Source organism: Salvelinus namaycush, chromosome 12 (assembly GCF_016432855.1).
Source record: "Salvelinus namaycush isolate Seneca chromosome 12, SaNama_1.0, whole genome shotgun sequence".
NCBI lineage: Eukaryota > Metazoa > Chordata > Actinopteri > Salmoniformes > Salmonidae > Salvelinus > Salvelinus namaycush.
This window is the reverse complement of record NC_052318.1, coordinates 43,032,564-43,057,260: the sequence shown is the minus strand read 5'-3', so window position 1 is coordinate 43,057,260 and position 24,697 is coordinate 43,032,564. Positions and strand designations below refer to the sequence as shown.

The 24,697-nt window shown below is 45.0% G+C and overlaps 2 protein-coding genes across 2 annotated transcripts; both read right to left on the bottom strand.

The window, feature by feature from the left end:
• Positions 1 to 11,724: 11,724 nt before the first annotated feature.
• Positions 11,725 to 16,403, bottom strand: LOC120057266 (7SK snRNA methylphosphate capping enzyme-like). The gene is made up of 5 exons (XM_039005818.1): positions 16,133 to 16,403; positions 13,725 to 15,661; positions 13,336 to 13,554; positions 12,979 to 13,102; positions 11,725 to 12,863 (listed from the first exon to the last, which is right to left on the bottom strand). The coding sequence occupies exons 2-5, from the start codon at positions 15,618 to 15,620 to the stop codon at positions 12,823 to 12,825; spliced, it is 2,280 nt and encodes a 759-aa protein (XP_038861746.1). The 5' UTR covers positions 15,621 to 15,661; positions 16,133 to 16,403; the 3' UTR covers positions 11,725 to 12,822.
• A 3,696-nt stretch (positions 16,404 to 20,099) lies between these two features.
• LOC120057565 lies at positions 20,100 to 23,622 on the bottom strand. Its single transcript, XM_039006149.1, has 2 exons — positions 23,616 to 23,622; positions 20,100 to 20,860 (listed from the first exon to the last, which is right to left on the bottom strand). The coding sequence occupies exons 1-2, from the start codon at positions 23,620 to 23,622 to the stop codon at positions 20,100 to 20,102; spliced, it is 768 nt and encodes a 255-aa protein (XP_038862077.1).
• Between the last annotated feature and the right edge of the window lie 1,075 nt (positions 23,623 to 24,697).

The following is a 24,697-nucleotide window of genomic DNA, read 5'->3' as shown; positions in this document are numbered from 1 at the left end:
ATGGGGGGGGGGGGACATTTTACTACGCTCCTACACCCTGGACACTGTGAGTGTGCGTGAAAACCCACCAGAATTCCTGAAGAGAGGAAGGGAGAGAGCCTGGGACTGGAAGCAGGCTGAATGGTTGAGGAACAGACACCAGCCCATGAGAGACGGCTTGGACGGCATTACATAAACGCTCTCTCTATGGGAGCCAATTTCACGACAGGGTCTGCCCCAGCCTATCGGCCCAAGCCTGTCACTTGTCTCGTACGTGTGATATAACACACGCTGTGAGTGTGTATGTGTGTGTTTGTGTGTGTGCAGACTCAGAGTGTGAGCTAGCTACATGGCAGTGGTTAGGGTGAGAGTGGGTCTAAATGAGGTTGAGGCATGCTGGGAGCCCAGCCCGGACCCATCTCCTACCATGGCCCTTCCAACTACCACCACAACCACAGGTCTATTCACTAACTCACTCCTACAGTAATCAGCCACGCAGGTTAACCAGATCACGGCTAGCTAGCACACGCGAACAGAGGGGGAGATAGAAAAAAGAGTGGGAGAAACAGAGAATTATAGAGAAAGACAGGGACATTGCTTTCTAACACACGCCTCTCGGGCAGTGCACTCTCAAATCAAATACATAAGGGGCCAAAAAGACCACAAAGATAGAATGGGATTGTGCTAACAGTAGAGAAACAATGATCAAATATCCTATCTTTGCAAAGACATGCTGCCCTGTTACGTTGACCGTTTACCCCAGACACAGATACAGGATGAGACAAAGCAAATAGCACGAGGAGGTAATTAACCCCCCTCTCTCTCTCTCTCTCTCTCTCTCTCTCTCTCCCCTCTCACACACATGTTCACCTCTCTCTCTCACTCTCACTCTAAGTGAAAGAAACGACAGGTCAGCTTACCTTTGTAGTCACAATGCAGAGGCAGTCCATGGTAGTGAGAACAAACAGGTGGGGTGTATCTCAACCCCCCACCCCCCCCACAACAGAGGGCTGAGACCCCACACCCCTCGCCCCAGCCTGCCCCACTCCTGCTCTCTCTCGTCCTGCCTTTCCCCCCTTTTCTTTTCTTCCGTGGATCTCTTTTTTGACTAACTGAACCAGCGAGGGAAAGACAGGATGGAGGGAGGGGGAAACGTAAAGAGGGAGGGGGAGGGACACAGGGAAAGAGAGAGAAAAAGCAAGAGAGCGAGAGAGAGAGAGAGAGGTTGGGCTCAGAATCTGTATGAGAGAGAGGGAGAGGGGGAACGCGTCTATATTTTAAAGCAAGAGGCAAAGAGGAGAGGAGGAAGAGAGGAAGGAAAGAGGAGAAGAAGGGATGAATATGAAAGGAGATGGACAGAGGGGGGAAGGAGGTAGAAAGGAGAGGTGATATGGGAAAAAGGGGAGATTCGCTCTGCGAGAGATAGAGAGAGAGAGAGAAATAGAGATTAGACAGTGAAACAGCAGAGGATGGAGAGGGAGAGCCGAGGGAGGGGACAGTGAAGGAGAGAGAGTGAGTGTGTGAAGACAGAAGGAATTAGACCGAAATAAAATGTGTAGTGGGGGAGAGAGTGCGAATTACATATGCATCACAGAAACGGAAACACATACGACAATCAGACTGACACAAACAACCCAACCCCAAAAACAAGATCACATATTCTGAAGGAAGAGAGAAGGAGAAAATGTTCTCTGGTTGTTGTGGTGCTCTGCAGCTGTTGCCTTAGCAATGGTGCAGTTGTTGCCGTGGCAATAGGGAGGGTTGTTGTTGTCAGGTGGCCATTGCCGTGGTGCTGAGGTCTATGTGAATGGTTGTATCTATGTGTGTGTGCGTGCGTGCGCGTGTGCATATGACACACGAGAGACAGTGAGAGGAGGAGCGGAATAAGGATTTTAAATAAGAAATGAATAATCATACACGGAGGGTGTTTTTGGTATAAAGCCATTGCCATTCTCATATTTCACTCTCTGTGACTATATGTTTCTACAGTTAACTGGTGGTGTGCAAAATGTGGTGTATTTTCTGTGACTGATTGATTCCAATGCAGTGAATTGGGCCTGGAACCGTTGTTAATGCATTGCAGTAAAATGAATACTATCATTTGTGCATCTTAGGGGTACACTTTGCCTTTAAGAGCATGGACTGCACCACTACAGTCTGGTTTACGGGGGGAAAGTGTGCATCCTTGTCTTTGCATCATCAGCTCGGTAATTGTACAAAAGCAGCATAACCCCCCCTCCCCCTGCCAGCTCCCGACAAAGCAGGACCAATGGTGCAGTAATAAAGCAATTCTAAATGATGAACACACACTTATTCCCTGGGGTGGAGAGAGGCATAGATCCAATCTACAACAAATACAACACACACCCACACACATAGCTGTGTACATGCAGGCATACGCATATTTATACACACACACACACACACACACACACAGACATGAATACGTTAAAAAGCACCAAGCAGCATACCAGAACAGTGTGCATAGGAAGGCTCAAATCCCTGTGTCATACAAAATCCCCCATCTGGGCAACCATCCACCCAGAGAACCTGAACCAAGCTACCGGTACTGTTCTGGACTCATGGCTCCCCTGGGGGAGAGGCAGAGAGTTCCAGAGGGTTCCAGAGAGTTCCAGAGGGTTCCAGAGAGTTCCAGAGGGTTCCAGAGGGTTCCAGAGCCCACGGAAGAGACTCAGTAGAACAGCATGCACAACAACTGGTCTGGAACCTCAACCTGTGTTAATTAACAACAGTATTCCAGCCAGGAGGTGACCTGAAAAGGGCTGACCTGTTTACCACATTGCATAACCCACCCTATTGTGGCACTGAGGGTTTACACACCGACACACACACACAACACACCGCTACTGGCTTAACAAAACTTTGTGAGTGTTCATGTTCTAAACTACAGTACTATGCCTCCTCAACAAACCACATATAAAATAAGTATTGCTACAAGACTTTACAAAGAGTGACCGAGAGAAAGTACCGTGTGTGAATAATGACAAAATGTTATATCCTCCTCACACAGAAAACAGATCCAAACACAAGCTTGCATGCCATTTCTCTCTCTCCTCTCTCTCCTCGCACACATTTGTGGACTTAGTTAGTCCAACTACCAAATTACTAGTCTCTACCTACTCATATCCTGCTCTTTTTAACAACACGCAGCCGGAGATACACACTAACAATCAACAGAGACAGAAGATTTACTCTAAATAGAATAACAGACGGAAACACAGGAGAACAAAGGAGACACACTGATAGACAATGCATTGCAGTAGCAAAACCACTTCCCAATGCTGTGTACAGTTCCGAAGACCGGAGAAAAACACTCACCAAGAAGTATGCAGTCTTCATCCTCCTGTACCGCTTTCCTTAAGACAAGAGTGCTCTGCTGGCCCTACAGCTGCCTCAGTCTGACTCAAAGTAGGCCAAGGACAGGCTCTGGTCAGCTGAATGGCACCCAGGAGGAACATGTGGACCACGAGGATGCTGCAGGAGGATCACATTTATTTTAGATAGTTGGTCAATCTCACAGCTGAACTAGGTTACAAAAAGACATCACAACCAGGGATGTCAGGACTTTTCTTCTTCACATGCAACACTTAATATAGGCAAAACTTTGCAGAAGTGCAAATACTCAAACTTCAACTGTTGAATTCTAAATAAGGTCATTTGTAATAACAGTATTAGATTAGGCTACTTGTTTTTTTTGTTGAGGTTTTGATGATCTGACCATGTCTCACTACTTAACCCCGTTTCTTGTCTTCTGGTTTGGGTTGGAGCCTGAGAAGAAAATTGCCGAACATTTCAGAAATCACATTTCATGGAATGTTATGCCACCCAGTGGTACTATAATGCACTACAACAAAGTCACATAACATACAGAGGAAGAGAAAAACTCTAGCATTTTGTTTTGCTGCATGGGTATGGCGCGCTCTAATGTCTCTTTCTACCCCCTCTCCTGCACCTCCGCACATTGGTCCTTCTGTGCCTCCTGCGGATCAGGCGGGAAGTGTGTCTAATAATATTAGTCGTCTCTGGGGCGCTTAGATTGTCTTTACAATGTCAGACATTGTTTGACTTGATACAGTTAACTCGGACTGAACAACTGCATTTGGAAAGCTCAAGCCACTGACTTTTTTTGCAAGAACTTCACTAAGCTGCTTGCATTGCTGATGTTTGAAACTCCTGGCTGGGGAGTTTTTGGATGCTCTTAGGTGTTAGCGTGCAGGAGGATCCAGCTTCACTAATATTTTGGATGCTCTTAGTTGTTAGCGTGCAGGAGGATCCAGCTTCACTAATATTTTGGATGCTCTTAGCTGTTAGCATGCAGGAGGATCCAGCTTCACTAATATTTTGGATGCTCTTAGGTGTTAGCGTGCAGGAGGATCCAGCTTCACTAATATTTTGGATGCTCTTAGCTGTTAGCGTGCAGGAGGATCCAGCTTCACTAATAATTTTGATGCTCTTAGCTGTTAGCGTGCAGGAGGATCCAGCTTCACTAATATTTTTGATGCTCTTAGGTGTTAGCGTGCAGGAGGATCCAGCTTCACTAATATTTTTGATGCTCTTAGGTGTTAGCGTGCAGGAGGATCCAGCTTCACTAATATTTTGGATGCTCTTAGGTGTTAGCGTGCAGGAGGATCCAGCTTCACTAATATTTTGGATGCTCTTAGGTGTTAGCGTGCAGGAGGATCCAGCTTCACTAATATTTTGGATGCTCTTAGATGCTAGCGTGCAGGAGGATCCAGCTTCACTAATATTTTTGATGCTCTTAGATGTTAGCATCAAGGAGGATCCAGCTTCACTAATATTTTGGATGCTCTTAGGTGTTAGCGTGCAGGAGGATCCAGCTTCACTAATATTTTGGATGCTCTTAGATGCTAGCGTGCAGGAGGATCCAGCTTCACTAATATTTTGGATGCTCTTAGGTGTTAGCGTGCAGGAGGATCCAGCTTCACTAATATTTTGGATGCTCTTAGATGCTAGCGTGCAGGAGGATCCAGCTTCACTAATATTTTTGATGCTCTTAGATGTTAGCATGCAGGAGGATCCAGTTTCACTAATATTTTCAAATCAAATCAAAGTTTATTTGTCACGTGCGCCGAATACAACAGATGTAGACCTTACAGTGAAATGCTTACTTACAGGCTCTAACCAGTAGTGCAAAAAAGGTGTTAGGTGAACAATAAGTAAGTAAAGAAATAAAACAACAGTAAAAAGACAGGTTATATACAGTAGCGAGGCTATAAAAGTAGCGAGGCTACATACAGACACCGGTTAGTCAGGCTGATTGAGGTAGTATGTACATGTAGATATGGATGCTCTTAGATGTTAGCGTGTAGGAGGAACCAGCTTCACTAATATTGTGGCTGCTCTGGTATTTCCTTATCAGGGCATCAAGATCGCCAACATAATTCAAAACAGTGTCGCCCTATCACCCTTTTTAATGACTGTAAATCAGTCAACAAACCCCTACAAAAACCAGAAACCCCATAGGAGTTGTCAGGGCTAACAGTGCCACCCATAAAAACTAGAAACTCCCAATACAGAAGACTTTGCAGCCCACCTTTCCACAAATATGCCCGTTCTTTTCCTAGAAAATTTGAATTGTCCTCTTTTCGGCAAAGTAGGAGGGCACCATGACATCAACAGACACATACTGTACTGTGCCACATAAAGCCCCTTTCACATACAATCTCTGCTTTCACCAGGACTTAAAACCGGGGCTTCCTAAAATGCTTGCCCCAACCAGTCTAGAACCCAGATACAGGTACATCTGCAGAGCACATGCACACCTCCATATGGTTCATAGGTTCCCTATTGTTTTATCCAAGTAGGAGAGATGACTGGGTTCAAGATCAAATACACTGAAGCAGTCTATCTTATTACAGTTTAGACTGACATTATTTTCATACATCTGGAAATATCATTTTAGGGATCAAATCTATTTTTATAGCTTTGTTGCTAGTGTTGTTATCAACTGTGACACAACTCCTGGCATTGGCAACTTAGATGGAAAGCTACTGAAGATGGTAGCTGACTATGGCCACTCCTTTCTGTCATGTCTTTAATCTGAGTTTAGAGGAAAGTGTTTGTCCTCGGGCCTGAAGGGAAGCCAAAGTCATTGCACTACCTAAGAGTGGTAAAGCGGACTGTTCTAACAGCAGACCTATCAGCTTGCTGGTCAAACTCAAAAAAATGGTGTTTGACCAAATACAATGCTATTTCATCTGTAAACAAAAGGACAACAGACTTTCAGCATGCTTATAGAGAAGGGCACTCAACATGTACTGCACGGACACAAATTACTGATGATTGCTTAAAGGAAATTTATAATAAGAAGATTGTGGGAGATGTACTGTTAGATTTCAGTGCAGCCTTTGATATTATTGACCATAACCTGTTGTTGAGAAAACGTACTGTGTTAAACCGTGGGGTGTTGAGTGTGCAGAGATGGACACACAGGGAGGTTTTAGTCAGAAAACACAACTTTACTAGGCAACAAAAATAAACACAACACCAAAATAACTCTGGGTTGGCTCTGTCCTTCTTCTCCTGTTCGGCTCCATGCCTCCGGGAGCTTCGTTCCCCTCTGTAGGCTCAGTCCTTGCCTCTCTCTTTGTCCTCCTCGTGGTGCGCCATGGTGCTCCCTTTATGTGGCCTGCACGGCTGGTAGGCACTCTCCCCTAATTACCTCTACTTGGGGCCATCAGCGTCAGGTTGCCAAGCCCGTGTACTCCCAGCAGAGAGAGCCAACGTCACGACACGTACCTCCCCTCAATTACCAACCCCCGGGGTAGACATCCCGGGATACCACCCCCTCAGCCCCTTAGCCCCGACCGGGAATGAAGCGCGCTCAGGGATAGGTTTGCATTCCTCCTGGAGAGGGCGTCTGCATTGTCATGCTGGACCCCCGACCCGTGGACGACAGAGAAAGAGAATCGCTGTAAGAACAGGAACCAGCAGGTGACGCGGTCATTTGTGTCCTTACCTCTTGCCATCCACACAAGTGGGGCATGGTCAGTAATCAGGGTGATCTTTCTCCCGAGGAGGTACTACTTGACGGTGTCCAGCGCCCACTTCACGGCGAGGCACTCCTTCTCGACAATCCAGTACTTCTATTCTCTCAGGAGGAGCTTCCTGCTGACATACATGATGGGGTGCTCCTCGTCTTCCTGCTCTTGAAACAAGACGGCCCCTACCCCTTTGTCGGACGCATCTGTGTGGACCAGGAGGTTTTTTGAGAAGTCCGGGGTGATGAGTACCGGGTGCGAACATAGCGCGTCCTTCAGGGCCTGGAACGTCGCCTCTGTGTCCTCCGTCCATCGCACCGTCTGGGGTTGGCGTGACTTCGTTATGTCTGTGAGAGGAGAAGGTATTGCGGCAAAGTTAGGTACAAATTGACTGTAGTAGCCTGCTAACGCCAGGAACGACTTCACCTGCTTCTTGGTTCGTGGGACCAGCCATTCCCTAATGGCGTCCATTTTTTTTTCTTGGGGCTTCACATTACCCCGCCTGATTCGATCGCCCAGGTACTCCACCTCGGCGTAGCTCAGCTTGCACTTGTGGAGGTTTGCAGTCAGCCCTGCATCACTTAGCGCATCCACCACTACCTGTAACCTACATAGATAGGACTCCCAACTGTCACTGTGCATGATTATATCATCCAAATAAGCAGCAGCGTACTCACAGTGCGGGCGCAGGACGCGGTCCATGAGTTGCTGAAAGGTCGCTGGTGCCCCGTGGAGCCCGAAAGGAAGAACCCGGTAGTGGTATAGCCCCCCCCGGGGTGGAGAAGGCCGTCTTCTCCCGGGAGGCCGCTGCCACCGGCACCTGCCAGTACTCCTTTGTCAGGTCCAGGGTGCTGACGTATCTTGCTTTCCCCAAGCGGCACCTCGGAGAACACGGCCGTATTCCGCTGGACCAACTGTCGGAGCGCTTGTCGTTGGGTCTCTTGTGTGTGACACTTCTTCAGTAGGTTCACATGGTAAAGCTGGAGGGGTTTTCTCCACCCCGGTTGGCGGCCCTTATAATTGATGTCACCTACCCGCTCGACAATGTCGTAGGTCCCATGCCACGTAGCCAGGAATTTGCATTCCACATGGGCCATGTGCTCCTTCACAACTGGCCAAATTGCCTTCATCCTCTCGCTCATCTCCTCCACGCTGCAAAGGGGGGTCGGTTGATCCTCCCTGACTTCCTTGGCTAGGTCCAGCAGTCCGCAGGGCCGATGGCCATACAGGAGCACAAAGGGGGAGAACCCAGTCGATGCTTAGGGTACCTCGTGCATGAGAGCCGGATCTCACATAATTCGCTGCCTGGTCGGCGTTCAAGTCGAAGTAAGCCTTCTGGGCCTTTCCGGAGAGGTAGGGTGCCAAAAGGCTGGCCCGCTTGGGCCATCCTTCCCTCTGCACCGTCCTCTCGAAGGTGCACAAATACGTCTTCAAGTTATCTTCCTCCATTAGCTTGACCAGGAACTGATTCGGGCCAGACTCCTGAGCCCTCCCAACCTTCAACTTGGCTACCTCCGCTACCAGTCTGCGGTTTTGTTGGTGCTGCTCCTCCAGCGCTTGCTCCTGGAGAGCCTGTTGCTTCTGCTGGCTGCAGATAAACTGAGCCACCGGTTCCTCCATGATAATCTCCCTAGGCTCGAGCCCACGGCACCCAAAGCAATGTACCTAATAGAACTCAGAGTTTTCTTTAATGGAAGCCTCTCTAATGTCAAACATGTAGGGTGTGGTGTACCACAGGGCAGCTCTCTATGCCCTTTACTCTTTTTTATTTCTGCCAATGACCTGCCACTGGCATTAAACAAAGCATGTGTGTCCATGTATGCTGATGATTCAATCATATATACACTTCAACAACCACAGCTAACGAAGTCTGAAACCCTTAACAAAGAGTTGCAGTCTGTTTTGGAAAAGGTGGCCAGTAATAAACTGGTCCTGAACATCTCTAAAACTAAGAGCATTGTATTCGGTACAAATCATTCCCTAAGTTCTAGACCTCAGCTGAATCAGGTAATGAATGGTATGGCTGTTGAAAAAGTTGAGTAAACTAAATGACTTGGTGTTACCTTAGATTGTAAACTGTCATAGTCAAAACATATAGATTCAACGGTTGTGAAGATGGGGAGAGGTCTGTCCATAATAAAGAGACGCTCTGCTTTTTTGCCACCACACTCCAAAAAGCAAGTCCTGCAGGCTCTAGTTTTGTCTTATCTTGATTATTGTTCAGTCATGTGGTTGAGTGCTGCAAAAAATTACCTCGTTAAACTGCAGCTGCCCAGAACAGAGCGGAACATCTTTCTCTGCATTGTAATCAGAGGGTTAATATAAATACTGTGCATGCCAGTCTCTCTTGGCTAAGAGTTGAGGAGGGACTGACTGCATCACTTATTTTTAATAAAAACAATGTGTTGAATATTCCTAATTGTTTGCATAGTCAACTTACACACAGCTCTGATAACCACACTTACCCCACCAGACATGCCACCAGCGATATTTTCACAGTCCCCAAATCCAGAACAATTTCAAGAACGTGTACAGTATTATATAGAGCAGGGGTGGGCAAACTTTTTGGCTCAAGGGCCACATCGTGATTTTGAAATTCAATTGAGGGTCGGATTTCTTGGGGGACCAATTGTTTGTTAAAATCAATTTGCGGGGGCTTCCTGAGTGGGGCAGTGGTCTAAGGCGGTGTCACTACAGACCCGAGTTCAATCCAGGCTGTGTCACAGCTGGCAGTGACTGGGAGACCCATGAGGCGGCGCACAATTGGCTCAGCATTATCCGGGTTAGGAGAGCGTTTTTCCAGGCCGAGATTTCCTTATCCTATCGCGCTCTAGTGACTCTGGTCACCAGGTGTACGGTGTTTCTTCCGACACATTGGTGCAGCTTGCTTCCAGGTTAAGCGGGCATTGTGTCAAGAAGCAGTGCGGTTTGGCTGGGTCGTGTTTCGGAGGATGCACGGCTCTCGACCTTTGCCTCTCCCGATTCCGTACGGGAGTTGCAGCGATGGGACAAGACTATAACTACCAATTGGATACCATGAAATTAGGGAGAAAAAAGGTTAAAAAATATATATACACTGCTCAAAAAAATAAAGGGAACACTTAAACAACACAATGTAACTCCAAGTCAATCACACTTCTGTGAAATCAAACTGTCCACTTAGGAAGCAACACTGATTGACAATAAATTTCACATGCTGTTGTGCAAATGGAATAGACAAAAGGTGGAAATTATAGGCAATTAGCAAGACACCCCCAATAAAGGAGTGGTTCTGCAGGTGGTGACCACAGACCACTTCTCAGTTCCTATGCTTCCTGGCTGATGTTTTGGTCACTTCTGAATGCTGGCGGTGCTTTCACTCTAGTGGTAGCATGAGACGGAGTCTACAACCCACACAAGTGGCTCAGGTAGTGCAGCTCATCCAGGATGGCACATCAATGCGAGCTGTGGCAAGAAGGTTTGCTGTGTCTGTCAGCGTAGTGTCCAGAGCATGGAGGCGCTACCAGGAGACAGGCCAGTACATCAGGAGACGTGGAGGAGGCCGTAGGAGGGCAACAACCCAGCAGCAGGACCGCTACCTCCGCCTTTGTGCAAGGAGGAGCACTGCCAGAGCCCTGCAAAATGACCTCCAGCAGGCCACAAATGTGCATGTGTCTGCTCAAACGGTCAGAAACAGACTCCATGAGGGTGGTATGAGGGCCCGACGTCCACAGGTGGGGGTTGTGCTTACAGCCCAACACAGTGCAGGACTTTTGGCATTTGCCAGAGGACACCAAGATTGGCAAATTCGCCACTGGCGCCCTGTGCTCTTCACAGATGAAAGCAGGTTCACACTGAGCACATGAGCACATGTGACAGACGTGACAGAGTCTGGAGACGCCGTGGAGAACGTTCTGCTGCCTCCAACATCCTCCAGCATGACCGGTTTGGCGGTGGGTCAGTCATGTTGTGGGGTGGCATTTCTTTGTGGGGCCGCACAGCCCTCCATGTGCTGCACACTCCACTCCCCATCCCCCACAACCGGAACCTGAGTCTAGGGCAGGGGTATTAATCTTTTACCCTACGAGGTCCGGAGCCTGCTGGTTCTGTTCTACCTGATAATGAATTGCACACACCTGGTGTCCAGGCTCTAAATCAGTCCCTGATTAGAGGAACAATGAAAACAAATCTGTGGAACTGGCTTTGAGGTCCAGAGTTGAGTTTGAGGGGTCTAGGAGTACAATAAACCAGCTTCTCAAACACTCTCTGACCTGGGCCCGGATTGGTTGGGGCATGCTGTTAGGGGGCAGGACACCTGACACTTCTTCGACTGTGCAGGCCAGTGTCTCTTCACTCCTGTGAGCGGATTTGTGGGATGGAGTGCATACAGAAGTGAATTGTTGTAACTTGTGTTTGCCATTTACTGTTGGTAGTAGTTAATGATAATTATTTCCATATCTAGCCTATACAGTCATTACTAGTGCTCCTGCTGTGCTATTGTATTCATGCCAATTGTAAATAGCCTATTCATTACTGTTCATCTCCTGTACTACAGAACCACATCTATTCTGTCTGTTGTGTGTGTGTCTATGGCAAAAAAGTTCCCTTGTGTGTAACTCTGAGGTCACCTCATTCCCCTCTTACCAGGGGAGGTGCTAGTGGGTCACAGGTCAGCCCAAACTGAGAATCACTCTCTTTCAGGGCCTGTGGATGAAGTCCTCTGGAATGACTAATGAGCACCGACTGCATTTCAATTGATTTGTTTATTAAAACATTTCAACAAAATCAGAACTAGACCAGCATTTGCCCATCTGCTGGTGATAGTAAACAAAGAATTAAGCGTAAGAATTGAGTAAAGCGTAAACAACATTACATTATGATGAATTGACTTGGGTTAAAGTGAGCTGGATTAAAGTCCCATCTGAGGCCTAGGCACTGAGGCCCTGTATAGACTACATATGATTAGTTGGCAGCAATCATATTGAACACATGACACAAATCCATTGAAAGAAAGAAAAAGTACCAAAAGCAATCAACAGAACAGGAGTAAAACCAAATAAAACACTGATCATTCTTATTATAGCCAAAGTAAAAACATTGATCATCCTCTCAGCATTGCCAACTCCACCTGACTGACAGTTGTTCTTGAATCAACTACCAATAGAAAGAGGCAGGAACAGTCCCTGGACGCAAAGTAGGACATCTGGAAGAATGCAATCCGGACCAGGAGCAGACTGAAGAGAGGCACAACTCATCCACAAAGTCACATTGAAAACAAACTGCTTTTCCTAGTCAGTGAGTTAGGACACAGAGGAACTCAAGGACAGTGTTAAAATGAAGACTGACCCTATTAAAAAATTAAAAAGTGTGAGAAATGTCCCTACATGAGTTCCATTTGGACATAACATGGAAATAACCTTTCTGTAAAGGATTCAAATTGGGTTTCGCCAGTCCATTCTGATTAAAATGCTGGATATGTTGATGAACCAACTGAAACAAATATAGTCCCTGACTGAACAAGAGTACAAACAGTAGTAAAACAAATATGGAACACACAGCCTGTGCATTGGGAGCAAAAAGTCCAAAGTCATGATTGAGTTTCCCAAAGCTTCTCTTCTCATCATCTGGAGTGGAGTTCGGTGAGTAGAGAAGCCATCTGATTGTCGTTTTATAGAATCAAGTGTCCTGTTTTGGACTCCTTACCTTCAAAACAACACAGCATCAATGTACAGGCATGTAGAAAGCTCTGAGTCTGCTTGGGGTTGAGATATGCTTACAGGCTGGAGATTAAGGTGTCTCGTGGTGGTTTGGGTTTATGCTGCTCAATGGACTTCCAGGCAGATTATGTTCCTTTATGAAACAAGTAGATTGGCCTTTGAAAACCTGCGGGGGAAAAAACATTAAAATCCATTTGTTTTAGAAACAAAATGTACTAGACTGGAAAAAGGACAAAAGAAAGAATCAGATGGATATTGTAACCTATCGACCAGTGACTTACCTCTTGACGAACTGTTAGGAGTCCCGATCAACTCGTAGCTGGAGAATCCCACCTCAGATGTCAGATAGGTGGAGAACTGTTCTGGTTTGAGGCGGATGCTGTGGTAATTCCTAAAGATGCTATCCTGTAACAGTAAGAAATAGGGAGATATTATTATGTCATCTTGAGTCCTGAACTACCCCAGAGCTGAGCACAGCGGCGCATCCCTGTTAAGAATTTTGCAAAGAAACAGGCTACTTGCTAAAGGTTTGAGTTCTTGTTTTGGCTATCATCAATATGGCTAATTCTGTATGTGCATTTGGCCAGTGTAACAGATCACACGATTGGTGCTCCTTACAACACTGCCCACTTTCTCACCGTGAGTTTCTTCCTCTTGCCGTAGGTGATCCAGGGCTGTGGCTCCAGGATGAACATGCCTCCAGGACGCAGGTGCCTGAACACTCTGTGGAAGAGGCGCTTCAGGCCACCGTCTCCCCAGTTCAGGTGGACCCACTTGGTAACGCTGAAGCACAGGATGACGTCATACTCTGGCCGCTGGGTCAGCAACAGAACATCACTCTCCAGGACATAGTTCCCCTGAGGAGGAGAGGGAGGGCAAGGGGATGAGTTCTGAACAAGCTGTGATATTTCTCTCTGAGGGTCAAGCAGAAGTAGAGGCAACACGGTATTGTTCATTTCATCCTTAATATAATGAATAACGACTACTAAATGGAAAGAAACAAAGGCTGAAGAGCACGCACGCTTACCTTGATAAAAGAGACATTGGAGGGGAAGTCGCCGGGAGGCATGGTGGGTGTTTTGGGGAGTGGGGGTGCTGCTATGGGCCCCCTGGAGATATGCAAGGAGACAGGGAAGGAGCTTGTCCCCAGTTCAACAGCAGGCGCTCCAGAGTCTTTCTCCTCAGCCCCACTCTCCTGATCTCTTCTCTCTGCGCGACGCGACAACGCCACACCATCCGCTGCCTCCACTGAGACACAGTCGCTTCTCACCTGCTTTTCGACATTTCCATTCTCAGCCCTGCTGTGCTCTCTTTCATTCTGTTTGTGTGTTTGTTCGCCTGAGTGTGACACGCCTTCCTTCCTCTCCTCCTGTCTGTTTGCCTTCTCCTCCTTCCTCTCCTCTTCCGGCCCATTGGTCTTCTCCTCCTCCCCTGTGGTTCGCCGGGCCTCCTGGGCCTGCAGCTCTGACAGGTAGTGTCTGATGTTCTGGCGGGCCGCGTGCACCAGACCCCCGTCAATGTCCAACCCCAATATGCGTGCGGGCCGCAACTTCTTAGCAATACACAGTGTCAGGTGACCCGTGTTGCAGCCCAGGTCCAGCACTGCTTTACCCTGGAACCACTCTGGACGCAGACAACGGAACCGCGGGTCCTCAGAACAGCCTGGGTTGCGGTAACCATAGTACTTGTTGTAGTTCCCATACTGGAACTTCTTTTTGTTGCCTTGGTGCTGCTGTCGTTTGTGCTGGTTGTGGGGCTGCTGTTGCTGGGAGGACCCCCTCGGACCTACCACTGGGGTTTGGAAGGAGGACTGTGCGTTTCTCCCGGGCCCAGCTCCACGGCCCTTCTCCTCCGTCCCTGACCTGGACATAGGAGTAGATTGGGCCATAGGAGGGTCTGTTTTACTAGAGTTGCGTCTGCGTTTGCGTGGCCGGCTAGTGAGCTGGTTCGAGCCTCCGGATGTGGCTGCCGAGGAGTCTTCCGGGGCTCGAGGCTGGGCCTGGGGGGCTGATACAGTGAGCGTGGCCTCATCCCTGCTGTTGGAGGGGTTGATCTCGTTACCATCACCACCACAGGGGTCCAAGATGGCTGGGACACTGGGTGCTTCGAAAACTGAGGCAGACGCAGCACTAGCAGATGCCAGGTTAGATAGAGAAGAAGCAGTGGTGTTGGTCACTTCACCACTTCTCTCTGAATCTGACTGGTCCAACCCGGAGACTGAGGACCCCCCACCACCTCCTCCATGGTGTCTGTTGCGGTGTCTCCTCCTGCCGCCACTCTTAAAGGGCGACACAAGGAGGCCCCTACCTCCCATCCTGCTGTTAAGGTTGAGAGGGTCAGTGATATCCCTGGGAATGAGGATCTCTACAGGGTCGCGGTTCTTGGCAGGCAGCGGGGAGGACCTGGGTGTCTCAGCGTTCAGGGCCCTGTTCACGTCCTCATCCAACAGACTGTTGAGGTTCAGCGGGTCAAATATGTTTCCTCCCAGCAGGAAGTTGGTGGGCAGAACCGAGTCACTCTCAGAGTTGGCCCGTCGTCGTCTCTTACCTGCTGGATGCTTGAACCCTGCATTCATTGTGCTGCGACGCTTTGAGAGTTTCTGCTGCTGCTGTTTGGGCTGCTGCAAGCCATTTTTTGGGTTAAGGTGCTGCTCAGTCACCATGGCCTCCTTTCCAACACTCTCTGTCTGGTCATTGGGGTCAGCAGACCTGCTGTGCTTGGTTTGGGCCCCACTGTCTGGCATGGGGCAGGTAGAAGCACCATCAGTGCTATCTGGGTTGGCCAGAGTGACCTCTGGGACTTTGGTGGTATTGTTGCAGCTTCCAATGCTTTCTGAGAGTTTTTGGGGTGGCAGAGGTGGTGCTGGGTCCACTTTCGTACTTCTGGTTGGAACAGTCTCTTTTTCAACAGACATCTTTATCATCTTCCACTCAATATTTTTGGTGCTGACATGGGACCACCATACTGAAAACACACAAAAATAGATTATTACAATGATCTCTGAAATTGATAAATCATAATATTTATCATTTTTTTCAATTTGACAATTGTTTTCAGCTTCTGTTTTCCTGGCTATTTCAAACACTCATTCAAAATATGACAATCTACTGACAACTTGATTTGTGCCTGCATGATATTCTATAAGAAGTCCCCAAAATGCATACATGTCACTGGATATAGGCTAGTAGAAGTTATTGGAGGCAGCAAACGTTGAGTGTACGTCTACAATGAAGAAATGTAAACCATCTCCTCAATGCCTACTTCTGCGCGTGAACACGCTTCCTAAATACTGTTAATGAATGGCGATATTTTCCACGAATCCACCTCTTTGCGTTCATGAATAAATGCGACGAAGTAAAATGCAAGAACACAAACTTGCCGTCTAGCTACAGGATGAGGCAACTGTATGTTTATCAACAACAAGTCTCAGCTCACCGTTCCCCCGCCTTCCCGTGAAGCTGAACTGTCACTGCCACACTCCCTCCCGAGTTACTGGCGTTCCCCGCAGCATCTGCTTCGTTGATAGCTTATTTGTTCGCTAATATTATTTTCACTGTTGAAATAAATATATTATATTTGGGAGAAAAGCCTCTCCAAAATTCATAAAACAACCAGTTCTGTGTGAATTTCACTATGATTGCAAGCTCGCTGTACACAACAAACTCCGTTTAACTTCGAGCTCAACAGCTCAATCTCACGCAGGTTGGAAGGTTCAAAGGGTTGTTTTAGCGTTTGCTAAGAGGCTACACACTTAGACAGGCCTCAGAACCAATAAGGTTACGATTTTTAGGCAGTCTTCCTAAAATCGACCAATTACAGACGTGCAGGGGTTGGCCAATTCACGTCGACCTAGTTTTACAAACTATAGGTGTCCCATAATTTGCCTGTCTGAAATGTGTTATTCCCCGCCATTTGGAGAAATTCCCTATTAAAAAATGTATTGTAACCCTGTATACGGTACAATAAGCGCCACTTAGTTCACAATTTTTACATCAACGAAATGTTGTAGAGGCAAGACTAAACAACAGATTACAAACGCTCCCAACCCCTCATGATTTCCACTAGTTACCACAGCCACAAAGTCAAAATGGGCTAGGTCGTAAAAATTCCTGAAAACAAACATTTACTTTTTGGTCTAAATTTAAGGTTAGGGTTAGGCATAATGTTAGCAGTGTGGTTAGGGTTTAGGTTAGGTTTAAAATCATATTTTAAGAAGATAAATTGTAGAAATTCGCGGAGTTTATGACTTGTGTTCCTCGATGGGAGGAGTTTGAATCGGGTAAAAAGGTATTGGATTCGTTTTAGAACCGGGATGCGTCCCGGGCGTGAGCTGGGTGCCCGGTTGTCACTAGTTACCGCAGCCACAAAGTAAAAATGTCTATACCATAAAAATCCATAAAAACAAAAATATACTTTTTGGTCATAATTTAAAGCATTGGAGTAAAAAAAGCTTATAGTCTGGCTTCTGATGGGGTACAAAGGTTGAACTAACCTCAGGAGGCATTTGTAAGTTACATTCTTCAAGAATCAAGCAGATAGCCTAGTGGTTAGAGCGTTGGGCCAGTAACCGAAAGGTTGCTGAATCGAATCCCCAAGCTGGCACGTTAAAAATCTGTCGTTCTTCCCCTGAACAAGGCAGTTAACCCACTGTTCCCAGGTAGGCCGTCATTGTAAATAAGAGTTTGTTTTTAACTGACATGCCTAGTTAAATTGAAACAAAAACAAAAATGGATGTAGCAGCTTTAGTGTTAGGAGTGTGGTTAAGCACGTCACATCCTTCAGATCCCGGTGCTTGAGAGTGAGAGGCACGCCTGTTGACTCATCAGTAGGAAAGATTTGTTTCTCTTTTGGTCCATTCAACAACAGAGCGATACGAACCTTGTTTCAGCAGGATGTTGTATCTATACCTTATGTCATGCCTTATTGGAATGGATTTATTGATAATATATGTTGGGGAAAAGTTTGGATGTTGCCACACACATACTTACTTGTTAACTAAATTAAGGAATTTTCCTTTAAAATTATTCATAAATATTATCCTGCCAACCACTATATGAAGAAGTTTAAGGAAAACATCAACTCAAATTTCTCCTTTTGTAATGACCACCCAGAAACAGTGTTGCATCTGTTTTGGCATTGTATTCATGTAAGAAAACTGTGGCAAGACATCAGTAGATTTATAATTGAACACATTTATGAAGATTTTACACTATTGTGGAGAGATGTACTGCTTGGATTCTATACATATGATAGAAATAAGCTGAAACATTTTTATGTAATTCATTTCATTATTATTTAGGCCAAACTTCATATACACAAATGTAAATTTACAAACAAAAAAACACATTTTCTTACACTACAAAAATAAATCGAACTGTATTTTAAGACAGTTAAATACTCTACTAACAAAAAAGCTGTTAGAATTGTAAGTGTATGTATGTCCCTTAAGGTCCTTGTGTAATTGTAATGTGATATTGTACCCCCTAGCTCGATTGTACATTGTATATAATCTATATATACTTGTGTTCCCTCATGTACTTTCTGTATTGATTTGTTGTTAATAAAAATAATACAAATAAAAAAATAAAAAAAGAGAGTGAGAGGCACGCTTCAGCGCCAACTCAGTGACACCACGTCATTTTTAGGTTATCAGGACAGTGTGAAGTATAATAATAATTGCCTTCCGATTGCTGTGTACAGGACTACAGGGCAACACAGTGAACGGGATGTTAGAATATCCTACTGATAGAGCAGTAGAAATCTGTATGTTTGAGCAGGGCACTTAACCCCAATTGCTCCTGTAAATCGCTCTGGGTAAGAGTGTCTGCTAAATGAATAAAAAGAGGGTCAAATCAGATTGAATAAGATACATTTTTGAAATAGTCAGGGTTTAGCCACAATTGTGGCTGTGGTAACTAGTGAAGACCGAGGTGGCCTGCTCCGGCCGACGGCGAAGTCAGCTCAAAACAAGCTGATGTAGCTCAAAACAAGTGACATAAGGTTAAGCACATGGAGTAATGAGTATTATTCTGTTTTTCCAAGTGCAAAACTGATAAAAACGATTTATCTGCATTCCCAACGAAAACTAGTTTAAAAATTCGAACATATTTTATGGAAAAGAGAGGTTTGACGTTTCTGAACGGTGCACCATTCTGCCTTTTGACAACATGACCAAACGGAGCAGATTACTGTTCCATTTGAGAAGGGCGTTCCTCCCTCACCACGGCTTTTGCCCGTTCACGTCATGGGCCATGCCCCACCGATGTTCTTCTTAATCGAACTCCCCCTTTCGCGGGAATTGTAAAATCGTGATTTGTATTTTTTTATCCAACAATGTCCAGGTTTTCCTCCTGTATCCCTGGTAAAATGGTTTATTGTAGACTATAAACGGCAGGAAAGTTGTTTTGTTACCTCTAACCATATTGCCCAGAGAAACTGTTTTGATAAAATTATAATCTCAGGTTAATTTATTTAGACTACCCTACATTTAAATCGCAGCTGGCGTAGACGCATGTTGTCGTTGCCTCTGAGTGAGCATTGTATTCCTTTGCTCTTGACTCATAATATTGTCTCCTTTTTATTTTTTATTTATTTATTTATTTAAAGAAGTTAATATCTTTAGCTGGACTGACAACCAAAATCAATAGGCCAGGGTTGTTCATTGGAATCATAATAGATAATGGGCTTTGAATGCCAACTACAATAGAGCCAAAATCTTAAACCATGACAAATATCTCAACCACACTGATAGCCTAACTAGCAGTTACAACTAACACTTAAACCATGATAGTGTTATGATCATGCTTTTGATAAATAGGCCCTAGCAGTGATTACATTTCTAAACCATTCGTTCAGTTTAGATCAATCAGTAGAGATGATTTGAAATGCCACATTAGCACTGACATACAGGGAGTCAAGTTGGAAATGAAGTGATTTAGCAAAATAAGAAATTTATTCTCCTGAGTTTAATTACAAGACTTTGTACATGATCAAATATAAATATATATACAATGTTTCACATGATTTATAATTTAGGAAAGAATCCAAGACAGGGAAAAACTGTTCAGGAATGTAAAAGAAGAAAATCCATTGTCCATGACAAAGAGAAGCTCCAGGCAGTCTACACAGTAAACTCTGTAGAAAACATAACACAACAGAGAACTCTTCCGTCTGTTAAAAGGCCCTTTAAAGTGACAGTGACAGGTTGTCAGAAAACTTTTGAGTGTCCTTGACCTCCACATTTTTCTATTTTAGCCGGCCCTCACCACGCGCTGCTTAATAGGAAAGATGAATGATGTCCTGAACACGTCCGGTGATGATCTGGATGGCCAGATGCTCTCAGAACACAGATTGTGGAGACCTGAATGTGTCCTGATGGATTTCACTTACCCTCCATTGGATATCAGGGCCAGGGCCTCCATATTGCCTGGGGCTGGATCTGAAACAGTGACCGCCTCAGAAGCCTTGTTGGGCCAGAGGGCACAGGGCCAGAGGGACGTAGAGGGTTGGGGATACTGGAACCCAGGGGAGGATTGTCTGGTACCAGAGGCGCAACAAGCAGAGATGTAGAGTGAGAAGAGGATGACAAGGAATCTGATCGATGTTCAGAGGGAGAAGGAGAGAAGGGGAAGTGGCAGGGCATGGAGAGGTATGGAGAGGTAATGGTGATAGGTGTCGAGGAGCTGGAGTAAGAAGGGGAGGGTGGGGGGGAGAGGGAGTAAGGAGGAGATGGGTATGGGTGTGAGAGGTGTTGGGTAGGGTGGGGGTGGTGGAGTACAAAGGTGTTGGGATAGATGGGAAGAGAGGTGTTGATGTAGGGGAAGGTGGCCTCCCTGCTGGCTCGTTGATGACCCATCACTGTACTTTTCTTCCTGTTCTGAACTCTGCCCAGTAAGCATTGTCCTTCTGCTCCAGAGCCCCAGGGCTGGAGGTCCAGGGGAAAGGTCTGGCTATGCACACTCCCCAGAGGGCAGGCACTGTGGGCCTCCAGGTGGTCCCTCAGTTCCTGGACAAAGCTCTCTCTCTGGGAGGGATCCACGCTGTCAATGTAGTTGCCCAGGCGGGAGATGCATTCTCTGAAACCTGCACTGTAGATGGGGTTGGGTGGGGGATGTGTGTGCTCATGTATGGGGCCTGTCCTTTTGGAACTCACAGCACTAGTCACTGGAGCAGAGGACTCTTTCACAGGATTTTCTGAAAGGGCTAGTGTTGGTCAATAGTGATTCCGACAGTATAGGGAGAACATTTAGGAAGAGAAGAGAGGACAGAAAGAGACAAATCGAGAGATGGATCCATGTGATGTGAAGATGAGAGTATGATAGGTTGATGAATTTGGAGAGAATACAAACGTGGACAGAGAGAGGACAGTATGAAGAAGCAGGATGTACATTTGTGGGAGAATTGTCAACAGAATTTGCAAGAGCCAATGTGTATTTGTAGGTATTTGTAGATAAGTTAAACAAAGGGAAGATAAGGAGGTTTTGGGGAGAGAAAAATAAAGAATTATTAGCACTCACAGTAATATTTAATGTTCTATATCAACAGTTTGGGGCGTATTTCGCTTTCTATTTATGAAATATATTACATGAAAAACACACGGGCAAACTATAAACATTTAGGATTGATAGATACCTTTTCTGTCGTTCCCATTTGCTTTTCTTCGTATGTAATCGACAGTCAACTCTAATATTTCAGCTTTTTCCAATTTTGGATTTTTCAGCCGCTGTGAGAGAGAAGAATAATCCTACTGAATATATTGCATTACGATCAACCATTACGCACAATATTTCGAATTTTAATTATGAATGATTTTTTGGTATGGAAGTGATGATTTTATGGTTAAATACAATACTTTTAATACAAATATAAATTGCTAAATTATATTTTTGACGTGTCTATCAAGGTCCTAACAGACACCAAGTTACGTTTTCAATTCCATGATACGTTGGTAAAAACTCGGACGTTTCGCGCAATAGCATTTCTTCATAGTGGTGTCCGTGTGGTTGTATGGGCTGTTTGAAATGTAATTAATAGCTTGACAATGTGTATTATTGAAATACAACGGATCTATATTTTCGATAATACAATGACAGACAATGAACTGATTTCAGACAGCAATTAGAAAAGCGGTGGTCAACTCAACTCACCATGTCAGAAGTGTTGCTTAGCAGTATAGTCCTTAGCTCATCCAACCGTTGGTTTATTCTATCACGCCTCTTCTTTTCAATTACCGGTTTAAGAACCTAGACAATAATCATCATCATCATCATCAGTTATTGCAACAACACCAAATCCACAACAAACTCACTGACACCAAAATATAGATCATATTTTTTAAACATCAGTTTTACGCACGATCTGGACTTACCCTCTTTACCGCATTACGTTTATTCATGTTTGATCCTTCCAACTTTCCTCGATGAAGTAGGCCCATATGAATAAAGACTACTTTTCCAAAAAGAAAACAATGTATTCATCCAATCCGGTCAAGGAAGCTGAAAATGAAGTCTCCACACTAACCAACAAAGCTGGTTCATTTTTAAATGAGGCCGCAAAGCTACTTATAAGGTCAAGCAGACCGACTGTCATTGGTTGAAAGGTGACAATGACGTTCTCGACCGTTCTCATTTCGTTGCATGCCTTCTTGATACTCACAAAATGGAGTATATGTTCAAAGATACAGTAGCTTCATTTCAGTAAATCAATGTGCATCTTTGGAATGATCTAGAATATGTTATTTACAATATAGCATAAACATTTAGAATGAACGTAAAGTCCATAATATAGCAATTTATCTTAATCCTAACATGTAGCTATGACTGACGAAGAGTAGGCTGTGTGATTCTGTGCATTATTTTTCAGCCATATGCTTACAGTATTAACGTAATGAGTTGTAAATGCCAGGCTTAGCCTTCTCTGACCTTAATTTGGCATAGAAATGAATGCGTTTATACCATTATTGGCGCAATTGACCAGTAAAGCAGTTATCGCTTTATGTAAATATAGGACCAATTTGGTACGAAATGTGTCTTTGGAGCTTGGTGGGTGTGTCTCCAGACTCAATGCATCTAAGGAGGCCTTTTGACTATCCATAACAGTACTTCATATGTATGCGCCAAATTGGCCTTTTAGAGAAGTGTGCCTTGGGAACGTTGGTTTTCTCGTGGGAACAGAAAACTACTGTTGCTGAAAAAGTGTCAGAATGAACACAATCACACCAACTCGAACACACTCGTCTTTATGATGTATACATTCCATGTAAGTGACAATTTACGCATGCATGACAACAGTCGCACCTTGTGTGAGCGTGCAGTAGCCTACCATATGCTCCACATGGGCAAGTTAGATTGCGCTATTAATCAACACGAAATACACAAATGAGCCGTGGGAAATTGAGCCGAAATCCAAATTTGACATGCACGCGAATCGAGGATTCCGGTTTATCTATCATGGTAAGGCCATGCGTAAAAATAGGCCATTGCAATGCAGCTTTTAACCTATGCATGGGGAGTGAGAGAGGGAGAAAGAGAGAAATTGCAGTGAGAAATTGGAGCGAGAATGTGGTCTTTGGAGGTGCATGGCCGCGCGTAAAAAGCAGCAGTGAATGGACAAATGCCAAATGCATAAGTGGGAAGTCTGGACAGAGGTGCAACTTTGCCATGGGCATATTGTATACTCTGGGCAAAGGCTATAAACAAAAGTATAACACAATAACTTTGACAGAACAGTACATGTAAAAAATGCATTAATTAAATGAATCAAAATGATTAAAAGGAAATTATCATCAAATCTGACCAGAGAGGATAGGTCAAGTTCTAAGATGCAATGTCAAATACCTTATTGGTGATATTCTGTTACATCATGTTAATTGTTTGTGTCGATGCGTTGTCGAAGCTGGGAACATTTCGCACTAAATTACCATCCATGCTTGAAGTGACTCACTAGGAAAATGTCACCAATCTCTCTCTCATGAGATAATGCAGGAGTTGTGGTTTATTATCTGTTAGAATGTATACATTTAGGAGTTTAATAGCCTGTAACGGTGTGTTTGTTCCCAAACATCGACTCCAATATTGAGTCTTGAATCAAATGCCTTGACAAAAATCACACAATCCTTTCAATGAACATCCATTCAGCATATAGCTGGAATAACATATTGAGTTTTGCGCAAAACGCCATAATCTTTCTGTCCGTTCTGCCTAGTATGTCAGTCTTAGGTCTGAGGGTCACATTTCATTCAAACTCAAACTCAAAAGTTGAAGTTGTGTTTCACACACAACTTCTGGGTTGTGTGCCTGGGTTGTTGTGGTTATGGTAGCGCGTGTCTGAGAGACATGATATCCCTTTGATCTGAAGGCTATTTGGCCAAAGAAGGATAGGGCAGTGTAAACTACACGAGAGAAACCTAAATGCTGATAAAATATCGTAAGTATTTTTCTTGGATGTTCATGAATTCGTTCCTTACTTTTTTTTAGTGTAACAACTTATCTGAATAATGCGCACACAAATGATATTTCTACAATACTGTTAAATTACTAAATGGCTAACAAATATGATATTTTAACCATATGTTAGCATTTGCGCAATTTAGGTTATGGAATGTATCAGTACTTATACTGATTACAACATGTGGTACAATGCAATGAGAATGGCCCATACTTTCTATGGACAACTGGCCAAATCCACGTTGCTGTTCCCCGACGTGACAGACCGGGAAATTTCCCTTAGCCCCTTTCCCTTGGGAAAGACAAGGATTTACACATTTGTTTATGAGCCTACCTGTTAGATTTTGTAGGCTACATAATTTAAAAGACAAGTGTCGCCACTTACTGAGGTGCGATGGTTCCCACAGCATCCTGTCTGAATTGATCAAAATCGAAAACCATAAACTGTCGAGTCTGTGCGTAAAAAGTTGTGCCAATTAGAATGCGCAACACCATTTGTGGCTGTGCTGCGTGTGCGGTGGAGACTGAATGGTCGTCGACTCTCGCCAAACACCTC